The sequence below is a fragment of the Rhamphochromis longiceps genome, linkage group LG16 (genome assembly GCF_057381845.1).
Source record: "Rhamphochromis longiceps isolate RC_006_pf linkage group LG16, R_longiceps_female_GT1.1, whole genome shotgun sequence".
In the NCBI taxonomy this organism is placed as follows: domain Eukaryota; kingdom Metazoa; phylum Chordata; class Actinopteri; order Cichliformes; family Cichlidae; genus Rhamphochromis; species Rhamphochromis longiceps.
In genome coordinates this window covers 39,427,868-39,445,816 of record NC_140572.1, presented here as the reverse complement: position 1 = coordinate 39,445,816, position 17,949 = coordinate 39,427,868, and the positions used below count along the sequence as shown (strand labels likewise).

General features: G+C 45.0%; 2 protein-coding genes across 5 annotated transcripts in view; both read right to left on the bottom strand.

Annotated features, from left to right (window-relative positions):
* Positions 1-3: 3 nt before the first annotated feature.
* On the bottom strand, positions 4-15,437 carry LOC146651678 (interferon alpha/beta receptor 2-like). Of its 2 annotated transcripts, none has more exons than XM_085384254.1 (8): positions 15,093-15,437; positions 14,576-14,693; positions 13,585-13,714; positions 13,230-13,405; positions 12,985-13,130; positions 12,137-12,293; positions 11,446-11,561; positions 4-2,095 (listed from the first exon to the last, which is right to left on the bottom strand). In XM_085384254.1, the coding sequence occupies exons 2-8, from the start codon at positions 14,622-14,624 to the stop codon at positions 1,547-1,549; spliced, it is 1,323 nt and encodes a 440-aa protein (XP_085240380.1). In that variant the 5' UTR covers positions 14,625-14,693; positions 15,093-15,437; the 3' UTR covers positions 4-1,546. The 2 variants fall into 2 exon arrangements, with proteins under 2 accessions (XP_085240380.1, XP_085240378.1); XM_085384252.1 differs by having other exon boundaries at positions 5-2,095; positions 14,887-15,434.
* A 1,402-nt stretch (positions 15,438-16,839) lies between these two features.
* Positions 16,840-17,949, bottom strand: part of LOC146651677 (uncharacterized) — a 55,959-nt gene continuing 54,849 nt past the window's right edge. For all 3 annotated transcript variants that reach the window (XM_085384763.1, XM_085384761.1, XM_085384762.1), the window contains exon 8: positions 16,840-17,840. In XM_085384763.1, coding sequence (XP_085240889.1) covers positions 17,130-17,840 — 711 coding nt within the window. In that variant the 3' untranslated portion in view covers positions 16,840-17,129. The remainder of the gene's footprint in view (positions 17,841-17,949) is intronic.

The following is a 17,949-nucleotide window of genomic DNA, read 5'->3' as shown; positions in this document are numbered from 1 at the left end:
AAGCGCGACTCTGTACAAAAACATCTGAGGCTTCTTGTTGTTTTTGATCAATATAGAAATGAAATGGCTCAACGTTGGCTACTGTGAATACAAACATGCAAAAATGGCACAAACATGTTGTGATTACACTGTTTGAATAAGTTGTATGAGTGCATTACAGAGGTATGATGTGCTTTATGTAAATGGAAATAAGCGAATAAGCAGGCTGTGTGACGCTGATTCACTGCAGACACGTTCATGATCAGACACGATGAAGAGTTCAGACACAGACGTGCCCATAATAACAGTCGCTGCCTTTAGACACACATAAGAATCAAGTCATTTCATCTGCTGTCAGATTATTTCTTCCTGATTAAAACATTAAAAATCATAAAAAATGTCCAGCAGTGCCCACCAGAGACCAGAGGGACAAAAACCAACAGCAACAATCAATCAGATTGATTCAGAGATAATCAGCTCTACGTCACTGATTACAGAGGTCCTTACAGGAAAAAGAAACTAATCGTCACTGACATGAAACATACAGGAAATGACTTCAGTTTGTTACGATTCTGTTTTTCTGTTGTGCTTCAGTTTGTTTTACTGTCACCAACAAGAATAAAAACTAAAACTAACGGAGCTGGTTACGCAACCAGCGCTCAGAGGAGCAGCTCTGAGCACAGACACATCACAGTAACCAAACATTTTACAAACGTCAGAGTTTCAGTGCTGATGGACAAAGTCTGCAGATGAGAGACGTTATTGTCCAAAGGGGAAGAAGTCGATCCAGAAGACGCCCGGGTCATTACGCCTGCCATACTGAAGCAAGTCCACCAGGTGTCGCTGCAGGTCTTTCTCAGTGTAAAGCCAAGCCTCCCTGTTCCCCACCGTCCCCCCCACAGGTGAACAAAGAGGCTCTTTAACTGCCTTCTGCTTTAATCACATGATGCAAACATGAGTAATAATCCAAAGCACGGCTGAATACGAAACATTTTGTTCAGACTCGGTGTGGGTTAGAGTTCGACCCGGGCACTGGGATGCTTACGTGACGGAGTTTGGGAATGCCCAACAAACACAGCTGTGTGTTGACAAAACAAACAAACTGGTTTTTATTTAAAATAAGAGATAAAAATAAACCTGCTCAGAACTGGTCCACAGAAAACCTAAAGTCTAACAGGAACATGAGATTTAGATAGATCGCCTCCCTAACACGGGACGTCCTCTAGCTGCTCACCGCGGAGACCAGATGCTAACCTCACGTTAGCCATTAGAGGCGGCTGAGTCGCCATCTCCAGAGACGCAGCAGGGACGGACGTCCTGGACCTCCTGCATCAGCGGGTGTCTCACACTTATTAATAGAACCTGAAACAATGAGACGATCTCTGGACTTCAGCGGACGGACAGATTCAAATAAGTAATATCAGCAAAGAGGTGAGAACCTACACGTTAGAATAAAAATGGCCGACGTCTGCGCCGCTGCTGCTGGAGGGAAAATGAAAACATTTCAAACCCTGGCCCACATGAACCCAGACGTGGACCTGATAACCAGGCACCTTAAAGAGCTCTGTCAGATACCCGAGCGCCCCATGTATCCACAGACCTCCTCCTCTTCATCATGAACAGTTTCTGTGGCGCCCTCCTCGCCGAGCACTGAGTCAAACGCCACCTCCTCCACAATGAAGTCTGATTTTTTCTCCTCCTCTTCCTCCTGTTCCACCCTGCCGAAAGTTAATGTGAGGAGGTTCACATCCTTCTCCTCTTCCTCCTTAGGTCTTCCTCCACAGCTCCTCAGCTCTAGCCCAGCTCTGGAAGGACTTCCTGTTGAAATCAGGGCATTGCGCTGAGAGTACGGCTCCTGATTGGAGGAGACAACAGGCGGTGGTTTGGGCTGAGTCAAAGATGATGATGAAGAGGATGAAGAGGAGAGGAGGTTCGTGCCCGCCCGCTGTGTGTACGCCCCTCCTGTGCTCTCCGTCTCACTCTCCTCATCACTCTCGTCCGAGGAGGAGCAGCTGCTTCCCTTCTTGCCTGCAGAGGGCGCCGTCTGCTCAATGTTCAGTGGGGAGATGATGCAGGGATCGTTGAGCCCCGCCTCCTCCAGGTGATGGATGGTCGTCTGACAAAGAGAGAGCTGAACAGTCAATAACATGAACCAATCAGACGTGCTGACATTAAACACCGGGCCGAAGTACACTGAGATTTAAAGTACTCTGTGCTGGAGGGACACAAGTATAAATACTAATACTGCATTCCTGTTTTAATACTTTACACCTGTGATCAACACCTCTGCTGTTTTTTTAATAATGAAAGTATTTATTAGATGTTGCATTTTATAACATGCACTTCCAACCATACCGTTTTGAAAATTTCCAAATAGGGTTTTGCGTCTTACCCTCATTATTTACTTTTTGTGATAAAATATCAATTGGTGTGATTGGATATGCAAGCTCTTGTTCTATTAAAATCCAATCTATATTGTTTTTCCCTGCGCAATGTTTGCCTAATCTAGCCATTTCAAAAGAGATGCTATAATAGGGCCAGCCCCCCTTCTTTTTTGGGTTGGGACAGCCGATTCAGTAAAAAGACTAGGTGTTACAGTCTCTGATAATTTAGTTAAATAAATTTAGTTTACTCCATTTACCCAAGTTTTTATTGATCTTGTTTAATAATTTTCCCACACTGTTAGTCATAATATCTTCAACATTTGGGTTCAGTTCAATTCCAAGGTACTTCATTCCTTTGTCCACCCACTTAAAGTTAAAGCCCGATATTAAGTTATGACTACAAGCCTGGGAAACCGACATCGCCTCTGATTTATGCCAATTCATTTTGTACCCTGAAAACATTAAGTATGTATTAATCACCTCTTATAGTGTTGTGATAGAATTAGTTGGGTCTTGGTTTAATACCAGAACATCATCTGGTTATAGGAACAATCTGTGTTCTCTGCCTCCCCGAATACACCTTTAATCTCTGCATTTTCTCTGATGTGAATAGCTAATGGCTCTAAAAAGATAGCAATGGGCTTAAACTGCATCCTTGACGTGTTGATCTGGAAATGCTAAAAAAAAGGAGAAAGTACCCCATCTGCTTCTGGCCCCGAGTACATGGCTCTAATCCATCTGCAAAAATTGTCACCTATTCCAAACTTTTCCAGGGCTGTGAACAGGAAGTTCCACTCCACCCTATCACAAGCTTTCTGTGCATCTAAAGATATAGCAAACACAGGATTTGTGTTATTTCTATTCAGCCACAGCAGGTGTAGTAATCTCTTCATATTATCAGACGCAGCTCTATTCTTGATAAACCCTTCTTGATCTTGATGAATACTTTGTGCTAGTACAACCTCCAACCTCTTTGCTAAAACTTTGATAGAATTTTGTGATCCACATTGATTCAACTTATCGGTCTGTAATTACCTGGATCAGTTAAATCCTTGTCGCCTTTTGGAATTAGTGACATTACTGCCTGATTAAAACTTGCAGGGAGTCGTCCAAATTCAAAAGCTTCATGTAATACTTCAGTTATAGCACATCTATAAATTTATGATAAAATTCTGCCGGGAATCCATCCATCTATTCCTTTCCATGAATTCATGCCTTCAAAGCATCGCATACAATGGCCAGCCTGTCCGTAGATCCAACGTTCACCTCGTTCAAATATCTTATATCCTCTTTTAGGGTTGATACAACTTTCTGGTCTTAGTCTCCACCTACACGTTCTGTTCTTATCAACATTTAGATTTATGTGCAATTCTACCGGCGCGTGGTCTGCAGCTGAGGGAACACAAACTCAGACTGTCCGAACAGGCTTGCTTGTTTCTTGCGTGTACTCATTTGGTGATTTATTAAATGTGTAACTGTTATTCTAATCTGCTGCTGAGTCTCTTACGCTGGTGAAAACGCAGAAAACACAGATCACACCTGTTCAACCAATCACTTTCATTCCACTTTGATCTGGACAAACTGACGGTTCATCTCTGTTACAGTGTTGCTATATGTTTGTGTTCTTTATGCTGTAGATTTTCACGTCTCTGGAATAGTTGGCAGTAATACGGATGATTTTCTGTAAAATCATACTGATATGAGCCGTGACATATTCGTAGATGACCGTTAGATTAGTCAGCTGGGAAACTCTGTGTTAACTCATGGAGCTGAGGATATCGTGGACATGCTGACCTCGCTCCGTGGTGTACAGGGCCGTTTACCCTCATGATTAATATTCACAATAAAAATATTAGCCGAACATCATGAAGTCTGTATGTATTTCATAGTGTCGAACAACCTTTGTACAGTTAAAGCCAGCAGTTACTACATGACGGAAACACCAACGTTATCTCTTTTATGTGTTTATACACAGGTCACGCTGATTACTGAACAAAAACCCAAAGATCAGATGTTAAACAGATTTATTTGCTCTCTCTCCTCCTTAAACATGTTTTTAATCTTAGTTATAATTCAGAATTAGCGACTGAAACACGTAGGACACATAAGAACATCAGGAAATAAAACATCGATAAATATAACCTCAGTAAAAGAAGTCAGCGGGGGTTACTACAGCTGTGTACCGGGGCCTGCGCTTTGTCGGTGGGATTGCTTGCGAGGCGAGCGGGTCTATCCCACGCTTTGCCGTGAGACTGGGCAGACATCTCCGACATCATCGAAGCACTTTTGCAAAGAGGCTGTATCTTGACAAACCGACCAGACACATGAAGATTAAACCACTACATTCTCGGCTAAAAAAATATTAAAACGGTATTTGGTGACACACAAACAGGGTTTTTCAAAGCTCAGTTCTGTTAGCTTCCACATGCCGGTTGTTGTGTGCTAGAAACAATGGCCACCAGGCCAAAGCAATGGTTTTGACTCGATCAGCGTTAGCCCCGCCCCCTGAGTTTGATGGGTGAGGCTGACAGATAAAATTATTTCATGGTGAGACCCGAAGGAGTCAACTGTGCCAAAATGAATTAATTAAATGTGTCCAAAATATTTATTTAATTAATCATTTCATGGTTTAATTAATTCATTATGGCAGTCCTGGCGTTTCATACAAAGCACCCACGCAGCTGTACAGAAACTCCGTCATGCTAGCTAGTAGCAGTACGAGTTATTGTAACTGACTGTATAAAGTCAGCATAACTAAAATAAACTCCACCTAAACTTGGTTTATATCTGACCCAGATGGACTGCAGGTCATAACTTCTTACCTGAAGTTCACCTGACACTCGGACCGGCCGCCTCGGGTCTCTCCTCCTCCTGCCTCCCCTTTCTCTCATCCACCTGCTGGCCTCTGTGGAAGCTCCGCCACAGCCAGTTATTGTTACACATCTGCCAGCATCTGGCCAATCCACCTTTCATTGTTTATACCGTTACAACCCCCCCCCCCCCCAAAAAAAAAACCCCAAAAAAACCCCATCAGCCCATAAAAACGAATAATCACCAGTCCAGCTATGGTTGTGCCATCAGTTAACCCTTCGCGTGCCAGCTGTGCCACGCGTGCCCAGGGTTGCCGACCCCTGATCTAGTTCATCCCTGGAGTTAGACGCCTTTTTATTCATTGGTCAGAGTTAAATGTCAAATATATTTTAAAAACGTTCCTTTACAGGGCTCTAGACTAACTTTTTGCCATGGGCGTGCTGGTGCACAAATTTTATAATAATTGATATAATATAATGTGTTTTTCTGGATACACTGTGCTTTTTCAGCATTCAAAGATTGATGGCACCGTGTCAGAGCACTGGCTATGAATTTCAGAAGGATCAGGCCTTAACAGAAAAGTTAGCAATAGTTCTTTTCCTATTACAGCTACATCCACGTCTGTCGTGCCTAGGCTGCTCACTAGGGCTGCGTATCATCACTGATTTCTATAATCCATTCGATTCCGGTTTTCAAAGTCCCGATTCGATTCAACTTTGCCTCAGACAGTCAGAAATATTATAATTCTGATCATTTATCAGCACTGACTTCATCAGAATTGTGAACATCACAGCAGATGCCTTTGTGTGAAAGTAACTGAGAATAAAACAGAAAAACATGAAGGAGATTTTCCTGGTCTGGCTTTTTATAGCAGAAAACCTTAAAAATATTCTACAATCTTCTGCATATAAAGTTTAAATTTCTTCAGTATTGAACAACAGAAAAAACAGGCTTTCTTGTCCGAGGTCATTTAAGTGAAAAAGAAAAAGACAGCAGCCACAGCGCTGTAAACAGCGGTAGACTGGTGGGTAATAAGCCAATGAATAATACAGAAAACAGAGATTGGAGACGGGAAACTGTTCTTGAAGCACAGAGAGAGATGGAGAAAGCTAGCTGTGCATGAAGTGTGATTTTAATAGTCGTGGAAGCAAAACAGCAAAATTCATGACGACATTGATCAAATGTGAAGCGCAGTTTGCTGCTTCTTTTGCTGCTGGCTCGGTGGATTTTGGATGGAGAGACAAAACCTGCAGCTCAGAATCAGCGCAAAAAGACGTGAACACAGCGCGGACCGGACGCATCAGGATCGCTGAGCTCCGACAGCGTGTCCGTCTGCGGGCCGTCGGGTGAGAAAGCCGAGAAAGACAAAGCTGATCCTGATGCGTCGGTCTGTGTTTACGTCTTTGTGTGGAGTCCGTGTACCTGCTCTCATCTGCTGTTTGGTTGTTGTTGAAATGGTTTTGTGAGCTTTAATCTGAGAATCTGCCGTTTCTGGCAAAACACAGTTATTTAAAAGTCAGGATTTAATGAATCGATATCCTTTATTCAAGCTACTCACCTCCCACTTCCACCTGCACTTTCAACTGGACCACGGCCAATCAGAGAGGTCCCGCCCCTGACTATCTCTGATTGGTTTAGTCCACGATAGGGGCAAAATGTGTGTCTGTTGTTGACCACAGGGAAGGTTGCAGATTTTTTTTTTTTGCTACCCGAACAGTTGGTCGCACAGGTGCAACCAAATATTTTTTTTAGTCGCACCACTGAAAAATTAGTCGCACTCTAGAGCCCTGGTTTAAACACGTCAGGTGCAAAGATCTGAGTGTGCGAAGGAGACCCCCAGAAATATTCCCATTAGTCACTGCCTCTGCCAGTGCGCCCCAGGGCAGCTGTGGCTACAATGTAGTTTCCAGCTAACAGCTGTTGGTGCCACTATTTCAGGTCAAACTGTGTTTTTTCATTTTTTTGTAGATTTAGCAAAAGAAGCAAATGACGTGTTTTGTGAGAGGCGAGCGAACACAACGAGCCTGAAGATCCGTTTTAAAATGAAAATTGAAATGTTGCGTGTTCATCTAGTTCATCCCTGGAGTTAGAGGCTCACCTTGGCTCATCTCGGCTTCACCTCGGCTTTACGAGCAAACTGAGCTCGGTGTTACGGTCGAAGCGCTGAACAGACCTTTGTGGGCTGTGAGCGCTTCATCTGCTCGCGTGGCCTTTGCGTGTTTCCTAGCAGTGGAAACGTAGCTGAATCACATTAAAAGAAGTGCGGTGTGACAGAGAGCTGGGCACGGCGCCGTGTTTTGGAAAAAACTGTTGGTGAGCACCCAAACCCTCCAAATTTCATGTTTGGTTTGTTGGTCACACAGCAGGGGAAAGCCCCCTCTGCATCTTGGTTAACTAAAGGCAGTTAATAATGGAACATGAAACTGCATCTATTTCATGAAAAGCGTCTGCTGATGCCCCCGTTCGCATGAGACACTACAAATATTAAAAAGGTTAACTGTAAGGACGCCCACAGCTGCTCCATCCCAGCACGCTGTCTGCACGAAGAAAATACTCAGATGAATTCAAGGTTTCACAAACTAAAGGTGACGACGAGTCACACGGCACTCACCGACACGTTAACAGGAGCTCATCTTTAAAATAAGCCCGGGCATGGAGATGCTATCAGAGTACGGCTCTTTTTCAGGATACAAGGTTAATGTAAATGCAGGTATTAACTTTAAACTATGAACCACCAGTTGAAATTAAGAATCGCTATAAATGGAAGTGGGATGTAGATAGCATTAGGTACCTAGGGTGGTAATACATCGTGACGTCACCAAAATGTTCAATGCCAACTATGCCCCGCTAAATGAATCTATACAATCAGACAGACAAAGATGGAATACCAATCCGTCTCTGCACTCCAGGATCGAATCAGTTAGATTAAATATTCTTCCCTGTATTTGTTTCAGTCTTTATATTGAATATTGTAAGAATATTGTCAAAACACATCTGGAACGGGAAAAAAGCTCGAGTTAAATATAAACGCTCCAACTAAAGAAAGAAAAGGGAGGTCGTGGGCTTCCTTGTCTACGAGAATATTACTGCGCAGCTCAGCTAAGACCACTGATATGTCTCTGCTGTCCAGATTACACCGCCGGATGGAAAGATGTTGAAGGAAAACCAGTTACAGCTTTAATATCGGACATAAAGTTACAGAACAAAACAGACATGGCAGATGAACCCATACTACAAATAATCACATCTGCTCTGAAAGAAGTCATCAGAATTTGCCTCTAAGCTTTGATGGTGAGCATGTGATTCAGATTTTCCCCGAATCAGTACGATAATAGATTCAAGAACTGGATTTGAAAAGGTATAACTAATTATTATTCATTCGTCCACAAGGAGGCATTTCAAAGCTTTGAAAGGAGCAAACATGATTTAGGCTCAGACGACTTCTTTAGATTTCTACAGGCCAGAAATTATTTTAATCAAAACTTAAAAGTGAACCTAAACGAATTACAGTTTGTAGAAACATTTTTATCATTAACCAAATCTGGAGCGCAAAGAAAAATTACTTCCAAACGATATAAGAGCATCCTGCAGTGTAAAAACCACAGCTCTCTGTATATGAAAGCAATGTGGGGAAAAGAAGGTAACCTGTCGATTACAGAGGAGTGTTGCATGACACAGTGGGCTACCACCGGGTCCAGTGTTTGCCGTGAGTTCTGCTGTAAAATCATTACGAGAGTTTTCATCAGCCCTGCTCAGCAAAGATATCGGGGAACTGCAACACTTGTTGGAGATGTGGGCGAGATGGAGCTAACCGTTTCCAAATCTTTTGGGATTGCAAAGTTAGTCACCAGCACTAATCCACGAACATCTACAAAATGTGTTTTCATTTGTTTTTCCTTTGAGACCATATTTCTGTGTAACACACCAGTGGATGAATTGAACTCTAATGATAGAAGACTCTTGTATATCCTACTGGCCACGAGTAAAAAGCCTCGAGGAAATGGCTTACGCCTGAACCACCAACGATGGAAGATGGAAAACATTCTGTACCAGAGATCTATACGATGGAAAATTGTCATTTTCTCTTAAACTTCAGAGGGATACTTCCTACAGAATACGTTAAGCCTGTGAGGTGTGATTTTTATTTTTTATTTTATGAACCATGCTTTCTTATTTTTTTTTACATTGAAGCCCCGAGTTGACAATCATGTGATGCTAACTTGCCTGCTGCTACTCCCTTACCCAAGTCTTTTTTCCCTCTTTTTTCTTTTCAATTGTAAGTTTAAAAATGTGAAAGCAAAGACAGTGTAAAAGTGTTCAATTGCTTTCTCTCAATAAAAGAGACAATGCAAAAATAAATAAATAAGCCCGGGGTTCATTCATGCTCATAAACCACACGACCTTTAGATCCCAGCAAACAGGTGGTTACAGATAAATAATCACGTGAGAAGACGAGATAACGACTCACAGCAGGTAACAGAGAAGACTTCCTGATGCGAAGTGTTTCCCTGTGCAGGACAGCCTCTGCTCTGAGACTCACGTCACCAAGTCTCCATAGCAACTTCAGCCAAGACGCCAACACAGACATATATCAGCAAACACCGCAGAACGACAACACCAAGAATAAACCCAGATGAACATTTCTACACTGGGTTCAAAGCCAAACTGAACCAGCGGCTCCTCAGGCCACATTTTTAAATATTCACCAGTTTTTTATGTGATAACATTTCCTGTGCACAGAGGAAGCAGCCGCTGGCCGGCGTTCTGCTGCTTCGGGTTGTGATAAACTCAGAAGAACAATGAGCCGAGAACCCTACCCTGGGGTACACCGGAGTCCCGGATACACGGCGAAGACGTTCAACTTTCAGATAAACAACACTCACTCACAACACCACAGAAACGCTGCTCTGCTTTCACCTCAGAGGGGTGGCCAACGTTTGAGTGCAGGCTCGAGGTCAAAGCAGAAAATAAAGCCAAACTTAAAAGCAGCTTTTGAACACTGCACGGAGAGCGGGCCGGGGTCGGGGTCTTCCTGCGTTCCAGCTCTGAGCTCTCAGCCCTGATATGAAAACATTACTTTGATCATGAAGCGTCTGAAATGTGACCAGAGGGACGTGAGACACTGTGAAACTGAATCACTGTGAGATCTCTGTGGACAAACATTACACTTCAGTCTGGTGAGCGCTTTAAACATGGACGGCTCGTGCCGATGCAGGAGTATTAAAAGTTGTTTGCTGGCATCTCCACACCAGGAATAACACGGCACGTTATGAACGGAGCGATTAGCGGCTCGGTGACCGAGCAGCCGAGCGGGTCTCAGCGCTGCTGTGACTGGGAGCAAATGGGATTTCACTGCGGTACGAGCTGTCAAAACATGGCTGTGTTTCACCTCTCGAAGCACATCCTGCCTGCACGCTCTGACTGTGTGCGCGAGCTCTTTAGCAGCGTCCTGAGTCTGTGCAGCTGTCTCTCTTTGTTTGTACAACCGCAGCTCTGGCAGAGTTTCCACCTGCTGCTGTTTCTTCCTGTGTCTTTACTCAGAAAACGCTGAGCGCTCGCCGCTCGACCACAAACAGCAAACAGCACGTTAACTGTTTGGCCTGCGACTCCAGCTGTAGCAGAGAGCCCGACCCTGGGCGATTCCACCACATTAGAGTCCTGTTAAAGCATCTGATGGTGTAATCTGCACTCAGATTTATGCTTCACACGCATCAAAGGATGTGAGATGACAGAGATGTGAAACCACAGAAAGAAAGAACTCTTCACACGTTCCCACTCGTGTTCTCTGCAGATCAACGGGAATATTTCTGCTGAGATCGTTCTGGTGCTTTAGACACGCGGATCTGTTCGCGTGGAAAACACTTTGCTGTGATGAAGCAATGAGAAGTGACAGGAGTGAGACTGAAACTACGTGACTATCACAGCACGATCGTATCACGTTCTCATGAACCAGCGTCCTCGAGTTCGCTTCAAAGGCTCAAACTCAGGACCTCTGACCCGTTTGCTGCTGGATGCTGAAGGGTCAGGTCCAGTTAGCGGTGCGGGTACAGGATGGAAACTTTATTTTATAACTGAAAACAACTGAACTTTCAAAATAAGAGCCACTTGTCACACGCATCGCGATGGCGTTCTTTGAAACTGTGAAACAACAACAAAGGTCGAACATCAGACACGAGCGCTGACGACTGAAACCTGAAGGAATCAGATGCTAGAATAAATCGTCTTCCTTTGGTGACGTGTTCAGCGTGTGATGCTCTGACTCTGAACTTACCAGAACCGACGGCAGCAGCCTCCGTCTCAGACAGATGAACCCGGTCGAGATCAGCATGAAGATGCAGAACGTGACGATGATCACCAACGAGCACAACATGCCCGAGATCAGCGGGTCTGCACGCAGGAACACAACGAGTTTAGAGGTGAACATCAGTCTCATCAGCCTGAAAACAGCAACATTTAAACGTTCACATCGTGCTACAGTACATGTAGTACTACCTGTAGTAGTACTACATGTACTAGTACTACTACAGGTAGTACTAGCACTGCTGTTTCCAGCCGTGACTTGCTTATCAGTCAGATTCGCTGAGGTTAGCGTGGGAAGTGTGTTTCACGGGGAATTCCCTCCATTTCCAGTCACAACAGAAGCTCAGCATGAATGTTGTGGACTAAAAGCTTTTTATTGTCACCTCCATGTGTCCACTTGATTTTTCCAGTGAGTAAAACTAAATAAGCAAACACACAAACGCTGTATCTCACGGTTCAACCTGAGGGGGCTGAAACTTGGCACAGCTTTGAAAAACGTGGAGCTCCACAGAGTCCTGACGTAAAGTTATTAACACGCACGCCCTGAACGACACTGCAGGCTAACAGCAGTGTTTATGATGCTGCTCCTTTAGCGTCACCCATCTTCCACCTGACAGCGAGGTAACTGAAATCACTGTGTGTGTGTGTGTGTGTGTGTGTACCTGCAGAGAAGATGGCTGGTACTGTAGCACACTCAGGCGGGCTGAAGTTGGAGTACATGTCCTCGATTTCGTCGCAGAATCGCACGGCGACACAGTACCGCCTGCCGGGCTCCAAACGATCCCACTTATAGCTCTTCAGAGACTCAGTCTTGATGAACTGCACACACAGGCACAGATTATCAGCACAGGAGGCGTCCTGCTCACACAGACTCCGACTGACACAGCAGCAGGTCTCTCACGTGACGCCTGCTCTTAGCCTACAGACTTTTTACATTTAGCAAAATATTTAAACATTTATCATAAATCAGAGTGGACTCATGACTGACTTCAAACCGTTGAAAGCCGTGGGCCACACTTTCTGTCCCAGAGGTTCAGGAGTACGTCACTGCCATAAAGATCCACTCAGAGCTAACAGATGAAAGCAGGAAGTAAACTTGTTTCTAACGCTTCGAGCCAGCGCTCAGGTATCACCACGGTTACTGTGCGAGGTACGCTCTTATGCTCATCGGCAGCTGGTGAGGACGCTCGGCGAGCATCATTTCAGAGACATGTAATAACAGTGGGACAGAATTCCACAGCTGGATCACCATGGAAACATTAATGGAAGCGGCGGACACGGAGAGTAAGCGGAAAAATAACCACAGCGACACGAAGTGGGCGGGTCCAGAGTGGAGTTAGTGTTGTGTGATTTGAAAGGTAACTCGCAGTCCCGTGTCAGGCCTGTAGGCCAGGCTCCTCCCTCCTTATACTTTGCTTGAGTTGACATTTGACCCTCGCCGTCTTTGCCGTTTATTTGCGGAGGTGAAACTCAAACCGGGGGTTCTGATTGGTCTCCCTCTCTCATGTACCTCCATCTTATCCGGGTTGCTGCTGATCCGGAGCTCGTAATGGAGAATGTCGTAGCTCTGCCTGAGGCGCTCCAGCGGAGGGTGAAGATCCACGCTCAGGCTTCTGTCGCTGGGCGCCACGCTAAGCAGCGGCAGGCTCAGGTGTTCTGCAGAAATCAGAAACAACGCATGACGCACACACACGGCTCAGAGGGCTGAAAATAACAAACTCGTGGCGTCTCCGGAGCTGAAGACTCGACACTCACTGATGGGTTTGAATGGGACCTCGGTCTCGTTCGGGTCTCCAAAGACCTGGCCTCCCAGCTGAGCTCCAACCCTTGTTAAGTACGTCTCCGTTAGGACGGAGAACGCCGCCGTCAAGTCACAAAACAGAGGCTTCTGCACACGCTCACAGCCGGCCACCGGGTTCCAGCTATGTTTCCTTTCATGACCAGAGAGGAGAGAAACATCAGATCTCAGAGGAAGTGTTCGTGATCACCTGAGCCAATATGTGCCAGAAACATGTCAGAACTCCTCTGAAGACAACGCAGACTATCATCAGGGTACCAACCAGGTGACATCAGCACACCTGCAGCTGTCAGTGTGTGAAGGTAAACCCACCTCTCAGATTTGTATTCAACGTTATAGTAGACCCCTGGAGGTGTGCCTGGTCCCGCCTCCCATTTCAGTATATAACTGAAGTTGAGTGATGTCAGGGAGATGTTGACGGGCTTTGGGAGGGTACCTACAGCTGGAACACAGACAGGAAGAGGAAGGTCAAAGGTCAGCAGGAGACCAGCACCATGAGTTATCTGACCCGCAGCACAAAATGAAACATGTCAGCAGAAAAACAATAAAATTATTATTCTTCACGGACACTCTACATAATTATTAAACAGGCAGCAGCTCTTCTACGCCTGACAGAACTCCAGCTTTGTGCACGCTGTGGGAGGAGCTGAGATCTGTATGTGTGGGAACTGTGGGAGGAAAGAAAGACCCAGCAAACATCTCCCCACCCTCAGTCATTCCAGGGAAAGGAACTTCATGCTTCAGCAGACCATCTCATGGTCCCAACTTTGTGGGAACAGTTTGGGGATGGCTGTTCCAACATGGCTGCACACCGGTGTGCAGAAAGACATGGATGAGCTGTGGAAGAACCTGCCTGCACAGAGTCCTGACCTCAGCCCGACAGAACACCTTTGGGATGAGTTAGCGACTGTGAGCCGGGGCTTCTCGTCCAACATCCGAATGGTCCAAAATTCCCATAAACACTCCTAAACCTCTGGAAAGAAGAGCTGCAAACTGTTGCTAATATAGTGTCCTAAAGACGGCTGCAGCCTCTACGTCTGAAAAGCCTGATTGGACACAAGTCTGTGACAACATGAGCAGCCTACTCTGGGCTCAGCCAACTCCTTCCTGATGATTTCATGGTCTCAGGTCTGACTGAATAACACGCCTTTACAGTGGCAAAGGAACAGGAAGCAGGGGACGGTGAGTGGATGACCACAGCCGGGACACTCAGGTGGTTTCCAGAGGAAACGGCCTGAACTATGACACGGAGAGTCCAGAAATACGCAGAGGCAAGATCACGTGGTTCTGAGTGCGCGCTCACCTGGCAGGATCAGAGGCAGCCATGAGAGCATCCAGGTGAGAGCGGTCATGACAGCTGGAGCACATCTGCCGAGCTTCCATCAGCACCTCAACGGACAGACAGCAGCTGCTTTCCCTTTCTGAGCAGGGATGAAAGTGCAGTTACAGACCCACGCTTTTACTTTCTGTCTCATGTCTTACAGTTAAACACAGTTAATAAAGTTTTGACATTGAAATAAACCTTTATTGACACCCCCGTGGTTCTGTTAGCCTCTGATTTGGCCTCAGACTTCCCTGTAAGTACAGACTGTGAGATAAGTGTAACTTGCTGACCTGTTACGGAGAGATAAAGCCCCCATGAAGCGTCACTGATCCGCAGATTCAAGTTTTCGTGTTTTTCTCAAACCGCCCACTCGCCGGAAATTCCTCCTCATCTCAGGCTAACGGGCTAACAGGCTAACGGGCTAGCACCCTCTGTGTTGGTAAAAGATCAAAGCTCCAGGCTGGTAGTAACCGATCAATGAGTCCGAGCGTGTTACCTGTCCCGGTGAGCGTCCCGATATGCTTCCGTTAGCGCTGTCACAGGACCGAAACACGCTGCTGCCGCCCCGCTGCCTTCACGGACCTCCGGTAATCGCGAAGTCTCTCCTGCTCCTGTGCCGTTCCTTTGATCAAAGCGACATCACACCCAACAATGACACAGCAACAACACTTAGAAACATTTCCCACTCGGTCGGTTTGAGTTTGTTGTTGACCAGTCTGACAAATCATAAAGTGTAAACTTCGTTTGACACACAGCATTAAATACAACGGGACAGACGCCATAAAATATACCGTCACAGTTGATTTAACGGGACATCGTCCCTGAAATCGGGTGTAGCAAATATATATCTATAGATATTTTTTTCTTTACAGTTTATAACGCCGTCTCTTCACGAGATGTCATTAGACCGGCGGTCATGAATGCAGCACCGCGGGAAGTCGGTGATAGGAAATCACGTGATGTTGTTGAAGCACGGACGCTTACCTGACAGGCTCCCAGTAGTTTTGAGAAGTCATGTGATATAGTTTGTGGTTATTTTCCTTAGATTTGAGGTTTACATTTAGTTTTAAATATCCGTGTACGCGCTTCACGAGCAGGTCATCTTATAACCACAGCAACAAACCACGGTGGAATAAAATAACGATTTTATTTCTTATTTTCAAACCCTTAAGATTATGAAAACCAAAAATGCAGTGAAACCTTTTAACACAAAGAAGTTTAGTAAGTTCTCATTTTATTTATTTGATTGAAAGTGCATATCTTGTAGCCATGTTGTGTACATCAATCCTTGTTCTTGCTTCACTAAAAAACAAAAGGCTGATATATACCTGTGACTTTTCTCTAAATGAACCGTAACTCCAGAGGTCACATAAAAACCACACAAATAACATCAGCAGTCAAATGTGATTGAAAGGTTTGGAGGTTTGTCTCAAAATAAGCCTTTAAACTGATTTTGTACCCTCTGGAAGTTGTGCTAACCCCCATCTTTGCCCTTACAAAGTTCCCATTTACATTCTAATGTAGGAATAAACTGCCTTCATGTTACAACTCTGCTGCAACAAACCACTGCAGACCTTTGCTTAGTCCGATTACATTATTAAATGTCAACAGTCATACTGCTGAAGTAATCTGGAAATCCACTAGCATTATGATTTGGCTAGCAACAATATTAGCATGGGGTAGAGTGGCTGTAGCTCAGGTGTTAGAGCAGTTCATCTGCTAATTGGAAGGTTGGTAGTTTGATCCCAAAATTGTGAGGTACGTAAGTCAAAATTTCAATTTACTAAATCAAAATTTTGAGTTAAGTCAAATTTTTAAACCCACGACACCAATGTAAGGTAGCATGGAAAAATCATTAAGGACTCATTTTTTTAAATATTAAAAAATAAAATGTAATAATTATCACATTATTCTTTTTCTGCTAATTTCTGTTCACGTATCTTCTGTTCCAGCCATGGATGTTTATATGAAACATTGCTCAATGTATGAACAAGTGAGTCAAAGGCTCTTCTGCAGACAGTTTTTTCTACACCTGAGACTCTATTATATCAGAGGGAGGGTATACCCTTATATGGTCATCTCAGAAGCTCCAGCCAGCTTCTGTTTACAAGGGGCAGCCAATTAGAAAGCAGCAGTTTTAAAGTCACTGCAGCAAAAACAGTTTGTCTGAGACAGAGGAGACCCAGCGTGAGATGACCCAAACTTAATTATGAAGTACAGAGAATGGAAACCAGGAGAAAAGCAAACATTAAAATCTATATTTAATGAAGAACATTAGAAAGAGAAATGTCACAGTTTCCTTTGATTTTCTTAAAATGCTTATGTTAATTTTCAAACAACATTAAAAAGTGTCTGGACCCCATTTGGCAGCATCAGTTTTACGTTCACAGTCAAACAAGTCAAAAAGTCGGACACAGAAAATCCGGCTGGTTCATTTGCAGATCTTCTGACCTGCAGCACCAAATAATAAGCTGGTCTACAAACACGAGGAGACCCTGCGAGTCATCGACGCTCAGAGCAGCACACATCAGTATCATCTGTTTCTCAAATAGGGCGAGAACTCCTCCTCTTCCTCTTCAGTTAGCGTGTCCGTGCTGTTGCCTTCACATCTGCTCGCAGTGCGGTCTGTGTGTGTCGGGAATACTTGAGGTGTCAGGTGATCTGATTCAGTTTGTGAGTCTGTGGCAGGTAAACCCTCCAGGCTGGACTCTTTCAAAAAGCCTGTGACGTCCTCCTCATCTCCATCGCGTGCAGCCATTGAGGCGAGGGTGACTGAGAACAGGTTGACATTGCCGGAGATGTCCCGCACCTCCTTGTCCTCTTTGGACTTCGTCACCTCCTCGTCCTGACTTTGTCCCCAGACTCCACTTCGACTCCTCTCTTTCACCAAACAGAGCTGCGCTCCCTCCACCTCCGTCTCCACCTGGCCTTCGTCAGACTCTGCAGGCAGCGCCGTTACTTTCACCTTAGCAAATAACCTTGAGCTTCCAGCGTCCAGTGCTGCCGTTGGCTCGCTGTTCGTTGACATGTTGCCAGACAGCTCCTCACAGCAGCAGCTCTCCCCCGAGGAGAGATCCACTGCTCTGTTCACATAGTTGCCATCATCGTCGTCCTCTGAGACATCGTCAATGTTGGCAGAAGGTGATGTTGTGTGATTGTTATGCTCCCTGGTCTCCGAGGTAACTGAGATGGGATCTGGGACGGTGGGCTGCGGGGCCAGGACGTAGCCTTTGGTTAGAGCCGTCTACAAAGAGAAGAGAAAGAAGCTCTGAGAAGGAGGAACAGAGGCAAACTCTGCTGAAGATGTCTATCATCGAGTCACAGCTGTGTCTAAGTATGCAGGACAAACACAT